At 31.3% G+C, this 15,000-nt stretch overlaps 1 protein-coding gene across 3 annotated transcripts in view; it reads right to left on the minus strand.

The window, feature by feature from the left end:
- The window catches only part of LOC145242410 (uncharacterized), an 87,398-nt gene that overhangs the window by 33,226 nt on the left and 39,172 nt on the right, over positions 1-15,000 (minus strand). For all 3 annotated transcript variants that reach the window (XM_080105445.1, XM_080105446.1, XM_080105444.1), the window contains one exon: positions 1-30. This exon is cut by the window's left edge and continues 122 nt beyond it. In XM_080105445.1, the coding sequence (XP_079961571.1) occupies positions 1-28 (28 nt within the window). In that variant the 5' untranslated portion in view covers positions 29-30. The remainder of the gene's footprint in view (positions 31-15,000) is intronic.

A 15,000-nucleotide genomic window follows, 5' to 3' on the forward strand; every position in this document is an offset into this window, starting at 1 on the left:
TGCCAGCTTTTTTCCCTTTCGAAGGCATACCTATCAAAATAAAAAAGAAAGGAAAAGACTAAAATGGTAAAAAATAAAAAATAAAAGATGCTACGACTTTTGATTGGCTTCAATGAAGAAATTTTATTCCGGCCCAGTCAATTAAAAAATAGGCATTTTGCTTACATTCGGGATAGAGATGGTGTAAGGCTAAACTTCTTCTTTTTAGCAGCTTACATAACAAAGTGCTGAATGTTTTAAATATTGGCAGTGGAGTACATAAATTAATAATCATTTGGTTAAATTGTGTTTGCGGTGAAATGTAAGCATAATAAACAGGATTCATTTTACGATATTCTTTTTATGTTCGTCATCAATGGTGCTAGACAATTGCAACCTTTTAACATGTACAACAAAGGAGGCTAAGACGTTCGTTGGGAACTTTAGTTTTTAGTTTATTGGAGAGAAATAGTTCACATGAAAGAAAGATTAGTATTCTTAGTTAAAATAAACTAACTCTCTTATGTAAGATAAATGGTTGGATACAGCAAACAGGGGTATTTCACTCTTAGGGATTATAAAGTTTTCCTTTCAATGGTTATTATTATTTGTCTCATACTACATTCATAAGCAGACTGATTTCACCCCACCCCTATTTCTTCGTCAACTCGATACATGTGACGTCATAAACTATGTCCTGACGTCTCTTTCTTTTACTCTACTTTGACTTCTTTAACCTTACATGACATCTTTTCCTGTTTATCTTTCGTGAAAACTTACTTATTTCCCAAGATTATTGTCAAGATTAACACTAGACACTTAACACTTAACATAGAACCATTCATAATGTAGCATAGAGTATAGCGGTTTTAACACTGTTGACTATTCAGTGCAATTTGCTAGCATGCTAATCAACAAACTCAGTAGACGTGATATAGGATGGTGGATGTGAGAGGGCAAAATCATTCAGTCTTTGGATGGAACAACCACAGCAACGAGATATGTTTGAGATGTTTAAGCAGCAGGGGATGCATACAAACATGTTTCTGGTAAAAACCATCAACAAGAGAAGATTTTTACTTCAGTCAAGTCATGGCTGCCACATAACTCAGCAAAGGATGTACTATAGTCTCTTTTGTTTTATTAGCGAAGAAGGTAGCATTCCATATCTGTGATTCTGTTTCATGGAACAGTCTATCAAAGGAGGTAGTGATCATGTCTATGACATCCAGAGTAGCATCGTACAAACATTCAGAAGTTATATACATCTAATTGTCCACTACATGGCTTGTTGCACTTTGCCAATAAATTTGATTTCATTTGATTTGAGATGTCCTGGGATCGGGTTGAAAATGCGCTTCTAATAAGAGTTCTTATCTGTTCTCCGATCTTTGTATTCGCTTTCCTTGTTGCTTTAGTTCAAGCACAAAATCTACCGAATAAAAAAATATCCTCTTATATTAAGAATGTGTTCTTCGATTCGTTAATTGCCCGTAGTTATCATAGCGACTTGATTGCATGAAGATGCTGATGGAGAGAAGGTATAATTTTAGAATTATGATGATTGAACTGTTGGTTGCTAATGACTTAGACTCATTGAATGCAACTTACTTATGCTATTAATCCTTAAATAGAACTTACATAACATTGTAAACAATGCAACATTATCTGGAGATGCATGGATGAATATATGTATGGATGAATATACGTATGGATGAATATATGCATGGATGAATGGATGCATGGATGAATGGATGCATGGATGAATATATGCATGGATGCATGGATGCATGGATGAATATATGCATGGATGGATGGATGAATATATGCATAGATGCATGGATGAATATATGCATGGATGCATGGATGCATGGATGAATATATGCATAGATGCATGGATAAATATAGGCATGGATGCATGGATGAATATATGCATAGATGCATGGATAAATATATGCATAGATGCATGGATAAATATATGCATAGATGCATGGATAAATATATGCATAGATGCATGGATAAATATATGCATAGATGCATGGATAAATATATGCATAGATGCATGGATGAATATATGCATGGATGCATGGATGAATATATGCATGGATGAATATATGCATGGATAAATATATGCATGGATGCATGGATGAATATATGCATGGATGCATGGCTGAATATATGCATGGATGAATATATGCATGGATGCATTGGTGAATATATGCATGGATAAATATATGCATAGATGCATGGATGAATATATGCATAGATGCATGGATGAATATATGCATGGATGCATGGATGAATATATGCATGGATTCATGGCTGTATATATGCATGGATGCATGGATGAATATATGCATGGGTGCATATATGCATGGATGAATGGATGCATGGATGAATATATGCATAGATGCATGGATTAATATATGCATAGATGCATGGATGAATATATGCATGGATGCATGGATGAATATATGCATGGATGCATGGATGCATGGATGAATATATGCATGGATGCATGGATGCATGGATAAATATATGCATAGATGCATAGATAAATAGATGCATGGATGAATATATGCATGGATGAATGGATGCATGGATGAATATATGCATAGATGCATGGATGAATATATGCATAGATGCATGGATGAATATATGCATAGATGCATGGATGAATATATGCATAGATGCATGGATGAATATATGCATAGATGCATGGATGAATATATGCATAGATGCATGGATGAATATATGCATGGATGCATGGATTAATATATGCATAGATGCATGGATAAATATATGCATGGATGCATGGATAAATATATGCATAGATGCATGGATAAATAGATGCATGGATGAATATATGCATGGATGAATGGATGCATGGATTAATATATGCATAGATGCATGGATGAATATATGCATAGATGCATGGATAAATATATGCATAGATGCATGGATGAATATATGCATGGGTGCATGGATGCATGGATGAATATATGCATGGATGAATATATGCATGGATGAATATATGCATGGATGCATGGATGAATATATGCATGGATGAATATATGCATGGATGAATATATGCATAGATGCATGGATGAATATATGCATATATGCATGGATGAATATATGCATGGGTGCATGGATGCATGGATGCATGGATGAATATATGCATAGATGCATGGATGAATATATGCATGGGTGCATGGATAAATATATGCATGGATGCATGGATGAATATATGCATGGATGCATTGGTGAATATATGCATGGATAAATATATGCATAGATGCATGGATAAATATATGCATAGATGCATGGATGAATATATGCATGGATGCATGGATGAATATATGCATAGATGCATGGATTAATATATGCATAGATGCATGGATGAATATATGCATGGGTGCATGGATGCATGGATGAATATATGCATGGATGAATATATGCATGGATGAATATATGCATAGATAAATATATGCATAGATGCATGGATAAATATATGCATAGAATCATGGATGAATATATGCATATATGCATGGATGAATATATGCATGGATAAATATATGCATGGATGCATGGATGAATATATGCATGGATGCATGGATGAATATATGCATGGATGCATGGCTGAATATATGCATGGATGAATATATGCATGGATGCATTGGTGAATATATGCATGGATACATATATGCATAGATGCATGGATGAATATATGCATAGATGCATGGATAAATATATGCATGGATGCATGGATGAATATATGCATAGATGCATGGATGAATATATGCATAGATGCATGGATACATATATGCATAGATGCATGGATAAATATATGCATAGATGCATGGATGAATATATGCATAGATGCATGGATGAATATATGCATAGATGCATGGATGAATATATGCATGGATGCATGGATGAATATATGCATGGATTCATGGCTGAATATATGCATGGATGCATGGATGAATATATGCATGGGTGCATGGATGCATGGATGAATATATGCATGGATGAATATATGCATAGATGCATGGATTAATATATGCATGGATAAATATATGCATAGATGCATGGATAAATATATGCATGGATGCATGGATGAATACATGCATGGATGCATGGATGAATATATGCATAGATGCATGGATGAATATATGCATGGGTGAATATATGCATGGATGAATATATGCATAGATGCATGGATTAATATATGCATGGATAAATATATGCATAGATGCATGGATAAATATATGAATAGATGCATGGATAAATATATGCATGGATGCATGGATGAATACATGCATGGATGCATGGATGAATATATGCATAGATGCATGGATGAATATATGCATGGGTGAATATATGCATGGATGAATATATGCATAGATGCATGGATTAATATATGCATGGATAAATATATGCATAGATGCATGGATAAATATATGCATGGATGCATGGATGAATATATGCATGGATGAATATATGCATAGATGAATATATGCATGGATGCATGGATGAATGGATGCATGGATGAATATATGCATGGTGCATGGATGAATATATGCATGGATGAATATATGCATGGATGCATAGATGTATAAAAGGAGGTATTATCGATGACATTTTAATATTCATTTAAATATCATAGACTCCTTTATAATTAAAAAAATAATAAAATAAAATGCTCCACTCAAGAACAACACCAACAAATAGCAATGAATTCGAACACGGCATATATATATATAAAAATCTCAAGCAGTTCAGTTTTTTTTTCAAATTTCTCCAGAACAGGAGATTACATCTAAACTTCCACACATTTAACATATCTCTTATGTAGATACACTGTATTAATTACACTTCATTATAAAGGATAGAAAAAAATTATGAGCATTTCAATGTTTTGTTTTTAAATTAGAGTGGCCAAAACCGTTGGACAAAGAAAATAAATTTAAAAATAATAACATTGAAACATCAAAATACCAAAATTGGTAGACACAAATTCATTATATAGTGAATAAGCCTTTATTTCTATAATTGCAGTGCACCTTCTACTACAAAATTGAATGAGATGGCGACATTCATCACGTGAAACTTCGCCCATTCTTCTTTAGGTTTTAGTCACAAACCTTACGTATTGATAGAGTTTCTTGCACTCACACGGTTCCCCAAATTAGACCATAGATTTTCAATGGCGTTTAGGTCCGGACTTTGAGGAGGCCAATCCAAAACACCCGCATTTTGCTCGTTCAAAAATTCCATTACATGCTTAACCTTATGGCAGGGAGCGTTATCCTGCATGAAAATAGGTTTTTCACACTCAGAATTTCGAAGTATTGTGATGACATGATGTCTCAACAAGTTATTGTATAATGTTCCATTAACTCTGGTGTTTAGACGGACCAGATTAGTCGTTCCTTACCAAAAAATCATTCCAAACACCATTACGCTACCCTCACTAAACTTAACCGTTTTCTTCATACATTTTTCAAAATCTTTCGTCATCAAACCTCCTTATAAATTTCTTCCCGTCAGATCCATGTACATTAAACTTATTTTCATCAGAAAAAAATACATTTCACCACTGATCATTTGTCCACACCACATGCTCTTGAGCAAAACTTAATCTGAGTTTCTTATTGTTTTTGTTTATCAACGGTTTCTTGATGATCTCGCAAACAGACCAATTTCATTCAGTCGTCTTGATACTGTTTTACGAGACGCTTTGATGTCATGATAGGCATGTAGTTCATGAGAAATGCTGGCAGCTGTCTGAGATCTATCGTTCAGTGCCATCTTCTTAATCAATCGATTTTGTCTAGAAGTTATTCAAGGTCTGCCATTTTTCTTTGGTGGTAGAATTTTCCCAGTATTCTTGAAATCCTTTATAAATCTCCCAAAGGTACTTTTCGACAGCTTCAAGTCATCAGCTACCTTCCGTATTGAATGGTTTTCCCCATGAAGTTTAATAATTGAAAGCATCCATTTTAGGTGTCATAATGATGGTGGAACCGGCTGCAATGACTACAAAGTGACGTAATCGACTTATTTATCATTTTCGTACTTAAAAAAGTGGAAAAACTGACTACACAGTCCACAATAAATTATTTTCTTTGCTTTGTCCCATGGTTTTGGCCACTTTAATTAAAAAAAAAAAATTGAAAAACATAACTTTTTTCTATCCTTTATATAATGAAATGTAATTAATACAATGTATCAACATAAGAGATATGTTAAATGTGTGTAAGTTTAGTTGTAATCCCCCAAATCTATATATCTATAAAAGTGAATGTGTCTGTGGATCTGTGTGTCTGTCTGTGTGTGCACATTTCCCTACGCAATAACTCTGTCAATTTTAAGTCTACAGACTCAAAATTCGATATACAGGGTACTTGAGATTTGGGAAAATCGATGTTATCGGTTTTCGGCCAGAAATTTGGCGATTAAGAGGTCAAAGTTCAACGATTTGACCTTTGAGAACTCTACCAAACTCCTCCGACAATTTGGAGTCTAAACACTTGAAATTTTAGATATAAGTTCCTTGGACATGGATCTAACTTTATAACTTGATTTGAGCCCAAAACAATAAATTTGACGGGGTCATAATAGGGGTCAAATTAAAAAAAATTGACCGCTTTTTTTTTTTTTTTTTTGCTCAGCATACACCTCCAAACACCCGGGCAACGCCGGGCACCCATGCTAGTGTTCTAGAGAAATTGAAAAAACTAAACTTTCCTAGATTTTTGTCTGCTAGTGTATATATATATATATATATATATTACAATAAAAAACTCTCTTTTGCTTGGTCATCTGTTATGAAATAATATTTTTTTATTAGAACAGGCTTAGTTTTGATGTAGACAGCTGCATATGATTCCATATGTTTGGATAAAAGAGAAAGATTTAAAGAAAGTCATTCATCACTACTTGCGTGAATAGAAATCCTCTCATAAAGTATTTATCCAACTGCAAGAATTCTTAGCATGCATACTTCCTGGTAAATAATTTTTACATCTCACGATGGAGTTAGGAAAACGGGTGTATCACTAAACTGATTTTCGCATGTACTTTATTTATAATCGAAATTGCAATGCTCCCAGCCTCTTTACTGTACCCATGTGCAAAAAGACAAAAAGTAGTGCCAGTAGAACTGACATGACTTAGGGACAAAGCAGTGAATATTCTACCAGCTGTTTGCATGGGCGAACCGGTGTTCTTTTAGATCTGGCATCTATTTTAAAACCTGTTTTTCTTTTGAATGCATATAGTGATTCTGTTTGTGAAATAACGATTCGCTACAAATACATAATTGTATAGATGCATGTTATGAGTTTATTGAAATAATCCTAATTTACCTACTTCTCTATAAAATTTTAAAATTTTAATTTTGAAATTATTTTACATTTTGGAAACAATAGTTGAAATATAGTTATGTAATTTCTATCACTTTTTTCCTTTTTTTTCTTATGTTAAGTTATTTGAATATTTGAGTTATCTCAATATATGAATTCAATAGATTTCAAATAATTTCCTTTCAAAATTCTAGAAATAGAGTAGAAATAATGTTTATTTTTCATTTTATTTAATCCAAAATATTTTTCATTTTATTTAATCCAAAATATTTTCATTTTATTTAATCCAAAATATTTTTCATTTTATTTAATCCAAAATATTTTTCATTTTATTTAATCCAAAATATTTTTCATTTTATTTAATCCAAAATATTTTTCATTTTATTTAATCCAAAATATTTTTCATTTTATTTAATCCAAAATATTTTTCATTTTATTTAATCCAAAATATTTTTCATTTTATTTAATCCAAAATATTTTTCATTTTATTTAATCCAAAATATTTTTCATTTTATTTAATCCAAAATATTTTTCATTTTATTTAATCCAAAATATTTTCATTTTATTTAATCCAAAATATTTTTCATTTTATTTAATCCAAAATATTTTTCATTTTATTTAATCCAAAATATTTTTCATTTTATTTAATCCAAAATATTTTTCATTTTATTTAATCCAAAATATTTTTCATTTTATTTAATCCAAAATATTTTCATTTTATTTAATCCAAAATATTTTTCATTTTATTTAATCCAAAATATTTTTCATTTTATTTAATCCAAAATATTTTTCATTTTATTTAATCCAAAATATTTTCATTTTATTTAATCCAAAATATTTTTCATTTTATTTAATCCAAAATATTTTCATTTTATTTAATCCAAAATATTTTTCATTTTATTTAATCCAAAATATTTTTCATTTTATTTAATCCAAAATATTTTCATTTTATTTAATCCAAAATATTTTTCATTTTATTTAATCCAAAATATTTTTCATTTTATTTAATCCAAAATATTTTCATTTTATTTTAATTTCAATATTTTATAATATTTTGTATTTTTTCTTATTTGTCTACATGTTAAACATATTATTAAGAAATTCTCCTCACTTGTTAAACAATATTTTTATCATTTAATCTTTTGCCTATTATTTGTTTACATTAGAACATTTCTCTAATTTTATATCTTTTAAACAATATTTTTATTTTAGAAATGATACATATTTTTCTCTTTTTTGCTACTTGTGGTGTGTGAGTTTGCAAGTAGCATATATATTATATGCTAGATGTCCCAGGTAATTTAGGAATTTATGGAAATCACTGCTCATGTAATTGGTAGCAGTTGTCGGTTATCATTGCTAGAAAGATCAAGCACTTTGACAAAGGAGTTTTCGCTTAGATTTGGAAGTTAATGCAGTTGGGTCTGTTGACAGGTTTCATTCTTTTGAATGGCTTCAGTGATTTTTGTATGCATTCGTGGCCAGAACATTATATCGTAGGCTGTATTCAAACCCTGAATGTCAAGGTGAGATCCATGTGCCCTGAGTTTGGTTGTAATGTGTGCTTCAGGATGCCAGGCCATTTTCAGAGAACAGTTCATCACAATATTTCAATGTTCAATTTGTAATGTCGTTTTTTTCCTCTGTCTAGACATTATTTTGTGACTTTTGACAGTGTTGTTAAAATTTGTCAGAGGTCATGGTCAGCGATAAATAGGCTATTTTCCATATTAATATTTTCCATATTAATATTTTCCATATTGATATTTTCCATATTAATATTTTCCATATTGATATTTTTCATATTGATATTTTCCATATTGATATTTTCCATATTGATATTTTCCATATTAATATTTTCCATATTGATATTTTCCATATTGATATTTTCCATATTGATATTTTCCATATTGATATTTTCCATATTAATATTTTCAATATTAATATTTTCCATATTAATATTTCCATATTAATATTTTCCATATTAATATTTTCCATATTAATATTTCCATATTGATATTTCCATATTAATATTTTCCATATTAATATTTCCATATTAATATTTCCATATTAATATTTTCCATATTAATATTTTCCATATTAATATTTCCATATTAATATTTCCATATTAATATTTTCCATATTAATATTTTCCATATTAATATTTTCCATATTAATATTTCCATATTGATATTTTCCATATTGATATTTTCCATATTGATATTTTCCATATTAATATTTTCCATATTAATATTTTCCATATTAATATTTTACATATTAATATTTTCCATATTAATATTTTGCATATTAATATTTTCCATATTAATATTTTCCATATTAATATTTCCATATTGATATTTTCCATATTGATATTTTCCATATTGATATTTTCCATATTGATATTTTCCATATTAATATTTTCCATATTAATATTTTCCATATTAATATTTTCCATATTAATATTTTCCATATTAATATTTTCCATATTAATATTTTGCATATTGATATTTTCCATATTGATATTTTCCATATTAATATTTTCCATATTAATATTTTCCATATTAATATTTTGCATATTAATTTTTTCCATATTGATATTTTCCATATTAATATTTTCCATATTAATATTTTCCATATTAATATTTTCCATATTAATATTTTCCATATTAATATTTTGCATATTAATATTTTCCATATAGATATTTTCCATATTAATATTTTCCATATTAATATTTTCCATATTGATATTTTCCATATTGATATTTTCCATATTGATATTTTCCATATTAATATTTTCCATATTAATATTTTCCATATTAATATTTTCCATATTAATATTTCCTAAATCTTTGAGTTCCTGATCTTGTTGTTGAGTTCTATTGCGGCTGGAGCAGTAGGTAGTGATGCAGTAGGTAGTGTATCACTAATGTATAATAATTTGGACTCCTGACTTTTATCACATTTCTTTGGAGCCTTTGCCACATCTGCCATTTGTGAATATTATCTCTAATGGTTTGTGATAATACGTTGACTTTGAGGATATATCGATAACTCCCTTTTATTTCCCTTTTACTAATATAATGTTTACAGGAAGGACATTACATTGCATTTTTTTAAAAATTTTTATTGAACATAAGAAAAGTTCATTCAAAGAGTGAGGTGGCTTGATTATCTGCAAGGATAAGTAAAACTTATTGCAGAAGGAGTCTGTTAATCTCAGTGAAGAGAATCATGAATTATTATTGTGCAAAAGTTTTATTTTTATTTTTATGGAGTAATCGAATCTTTTGGGTGGTCATCTTGTTCGGCCTGCATGCCTGAGTTTTGAGGTGTGTTTTGGCTGGTGGCGTTGTCATGTGTGCAGAGCTTTCATCTTTAGATGAGGAGTAATCGAAGGAGTCGTGTGTGGAATTTGTTAGCGGCTTAGGGATTTTTTTTGAAGAAGTTGATGTTTCTTGTAATTTGGTTGCCTTTGTGTGTGGCGGTAATCATGGATCCCCAGTTTTTTTGTTACAGTTAATGGGTTAGGTTGGTAGAGTGTGAAAGCCTTTGAGGTGTGGTCGCTCTTCACAATGACTGTCACCCACGCTGAGATCACTGGATTTCATGCATGCTTTCTTATCAGCATATCACTTGATCCATATGGCTTGAATGTCATGCTCCCTAATGCTGGGGTTTCCGGCTATAGGTATGACCAGGTGTGGCAGACGGTTTTTTATGCTCCTACCAAATAGGATTGGAGCTGGGGGTACTCTGGTGGTGCAGTGTAGTGTTGTTCAGTAGTCCAGCTTCTAACTTCGACCTTTGATTAGAGGAGCTATGATGGATTTGTTTTACAGTGCACATAAAGCATACTGTTTCAGCATTGGCCTGGGGCTATAGGGGCATTATCTTCATCTGTTTGAATCTGGTGATGGAGGCATAAGGCTTTGAAGTCAAAGCTGTTGAATGGTGGGCCATTGTCCATCTTGAATATCCGGCAAATATCTTGCCCAGACAGAGTATGACTGATGTTGATGAGATGCAGCCTAGAATGTTGACCATAACATAGCAGGAGTGTTCATCTGTGACAACAAGCAGATATTTCCCATTCTGGAGGTTTCCGAAGTCAGCACTAATTTTTGTCCATATGGCCGTCAGTAGTGGAGACATTTGTAGTGCTTCTTTTGTGGGTTTGTAAGTGCTGATCTGGCAGGTGTGGCAGTTCCTGATGTTTTCTTTTATAAAAGGTTGCATGTTTTTGAATCAGACTTTTTCCCAGAGGAGAGTCATGGATTTTACAATGCTTTGATGTCCTGCATGTGCTATCTTGGCAGCTCTGTTTTTTAGTGTTTTAGACAGTATTATCCGGCGTCCTTTTATGATGATGCTATCCTCATGTGCTACTGAATGTTCAGCTCAGTTGGCATGCAGGGTGTGAAATGTTTTATGCCCTTGACTAACGATGGTAAGAGTCTTTTGTGGTTTCTACTGCAACTTCATCAATTTTCATTGCTTTGAGGGTTGAAGTTGAGAGAATGTGTTCTTTGTTGCCAGTTATCAATTACTTACCCTAAAATCTATACATACATTATTTTGACTCATCTTGCTCTTACACTAGCCCTAACCATTTATTATTTCTTCTAACCGTAGATCTAACCCTTACCATTTTTCAATTATTTTTTCTAACCCTAGTCCTTGCCTTAACCCTTACCATTTTTAAATTATTTCTCCTGAACATTTTCTCTAGCCCTAACCATTTATCAAATATTTCTTCTAACCCCAACTCTTGTCCGAATTCATACAATTTATCAATTATTTTGTCTAACCCAAACCCTTGCCTTTATTCTAACCCTAACCATTTAGCAATTGTTTACTCTAACTGTAATCCTTTACTTTAATATTATTGGTGGAAGAGTTGAAAAGAAGATTTGAACAACAAACGGAAACAGCTAGGACTGCTACACCTGATTTCGATCACCCTAAACAGTTCATATATAGTGGGAATCCCTAACTTCTAAAACTTCTGTTTTTACTTTCCATTATTATTCTAATGGGCTATTTTTTTGTAATTTTATTAATTCATACTGACTTACGCATTCTCTTAATTGCTTTTTTTTAAAATTCAAACAATACCTGCATGTTATCACCCCAAACCATCACTAATCATCAGTGAAAGCCAGAGTATTTCATTTCGGCCATGGCGACCAGTGTCTGCAATTGTTCAGGGATGGCAATGGCATCAACAACAACCATAGTTTACTTTTTGTACGGCGGGGGGGGGGGCATGCCGGTTAACAGGTCCTGCTAGTAAATTATATTTTCTAACTCTAAATCTTGCCCTAACTCTAACTTCGACTATTTATCAATTATTTCTTCTAATCCTAGCCCTTGCCTTTGCCCTAACTCTTACCCTAACAATTTATCAATTATTTCTTGTAACACTAGTCCTGACCCTAAATCTATCCCTTCCCATTTATCAATTATTTGTTCTAACATTTGCCTTAATTCTAACCTTAACTATTTATCAATTATTTGTTCCAACCCGAGCTCTAATTCTAATCCTAACCATTTATCAGTTATTTCTTCTAATCCTAGCCCTTGTCCCAACTCTTATCCTAACCATTTATCTATTATTCCTTATAACACTAGCCTTTGCCCTAAATCTAATCCTAACCATTTGTCCATTATTTCTTTTTATATTAGGAAAAAATGCTTATATTTTTTTTTCTTTTTGGAAAAAAAGACAAATTGTACAAAAGATTCAAAAGAGTTCATTCTATAAAGTCTTGCTGTTATAATGGAACAATCAAGAACAGTGGCGGCTCGAGCCTAAGATTAGTGGGGGTGCTGTTTTAAAGAAAATACCTATTGTTTTAATATTGTTTAAAAATAAAACACACATAAAAACATAATTTATGCACACGTATAAAAATGCAATAACTTAAAGGAATCCTAAATAGATGTTAATATTTTAAATATTTTATTTATTACATTCATTTGAAAGTAAACTTCATTCTCCTTGTTTTAATTTGTGAGAAAAGATTGATAATTATCTCCTTAACTTCTGAATGACTGCTGAAGAACTTTTTTATCAATTGAAAGCACTGCAAGTTCATTTAGTCTTTCGCAACCTATGGTATTCCTTAGAAAAGTTTTTATTCTTTTCAGAGTTGAAAAACAACATTCTATCTCTTATGTAGTCATGGGAATTGTCAAGATAATTTTTATGAGTTTTGTGATTTCATCGTTTAAATTGTTTTCCAAAATATATTTCAGGAGATCAATTACTTTGCAATATTCATGGATATCTGGCCTACTATAAAATATTTCTATCTCAGTTTCAAACTGTTCTTTGTCAATCATGGGATATGCTTCAGTTGTCAAGGATATCTCTTCTGTAGGTAGGGTTTTTTTCTTAAAAGCTTATCTTGTAAAACAATTTAGCAAGTATTAAATGTTTAGTTGAAGAATATCTATCCGTTATATCAACATATATATAGTCACACAGTTCTTTAGCTTCACCCTTGAGTGTTTGTGAAGGATTTTCACAGTATTTGGTGTTTCTTATCTCTAAAATAGCAGTTTTGAAATTTGTTATGTATTCATTGACTTTATATATGCTAATTTTCCGAGAAATAATTTCAACATGAGACATAATTTGATGAAATAGCTCAAACCAAAATATGAAATTTTCATCGTTCAAATATTTCAAAATTCCTGTCGCTTCTGCAACGGTCTCATCTACATATGATGTTGACTGAATTTCAGTGACAGTTTTTTTATGCTTGAACATTTTCATGAACTCTGTGTATTTTAAAGTTCCACCTTGTAGCGGATGGATGTAGAATGCTTACATCCAGATGCTTCATGAAAAATGGACAGACGCTGTGGTGATCTAGAAAAGAAAGTTGGAATAGCCAAAATGTTAGAGATAAATATTCTAGCATTTCGTGTAATGCTTGCTGCATTCCTCATTATTAAATTAAGTTGATGCGCATAACAGTGAGTGAAATGCGCATTACTATAAACTGCTTTTATTTTTGCCTGAGCACCAGTTTTTTTGCCTTTCATGACATTTGCATCATCAAATGTCTGAGCTATCAGTTTTTGGTGATTCCCTTGAAGGATTATATCTAATTGTTGTAGAATACATTTTGATATCCCATCAGCGGTTTGGTTTTCTGGAATAAAGAATCCCCAAAAGCGTTCAAGTATTTTGTCACCCAAGACGTACCATAAAACAATGATCATTTGTGTATGTTCAGACATATCTGTTATATCATCAGCCATGACAGCTACAAAGGAAGCTTTGCTAATTTCTGCCCTTATTTCATCACGGTATATTTGTAAAAGATAGTCAAGTATGTCATTCTGAATAGTCTTGGAAACACCTTTGAAGACATTACTGGTTTCTAAGTGATTCTTTAAATCTGGATCTAATTAAGATGCAAAATTTAAAAATCCTCTAAATACACTTGGATTTACTGAATCATCTTTTTCATCATGTCCTCGTGAGGGAATTTCAAAGTTCCCACAAAAGAAAATACAATCTATTATTTTAGATAAAATTTCACGGTTCTTCTTAACATTCATGTTATGATGATTGATTGAAAGTCTGCAGGCCTCACTAAGTTTTTCTTTAATATTTATGGTCCCCAAAATTGAT

The sequence above is a fragment of the Euprymna scolopes genome, chromosome 21 (genome assembly GCF_053919585.1).
Source record: "Euprymna scolopes isolate OS-2025 chromosome 21, ASM5391958v1, whole genome shotgun sequence".
Taxonomy (NCBI): Eukaryota; Metazoa; Mollusca; class Cephalopoda; order Sepiida; family Sepiolidae; genus Euprymna; species Euprymna scolopes.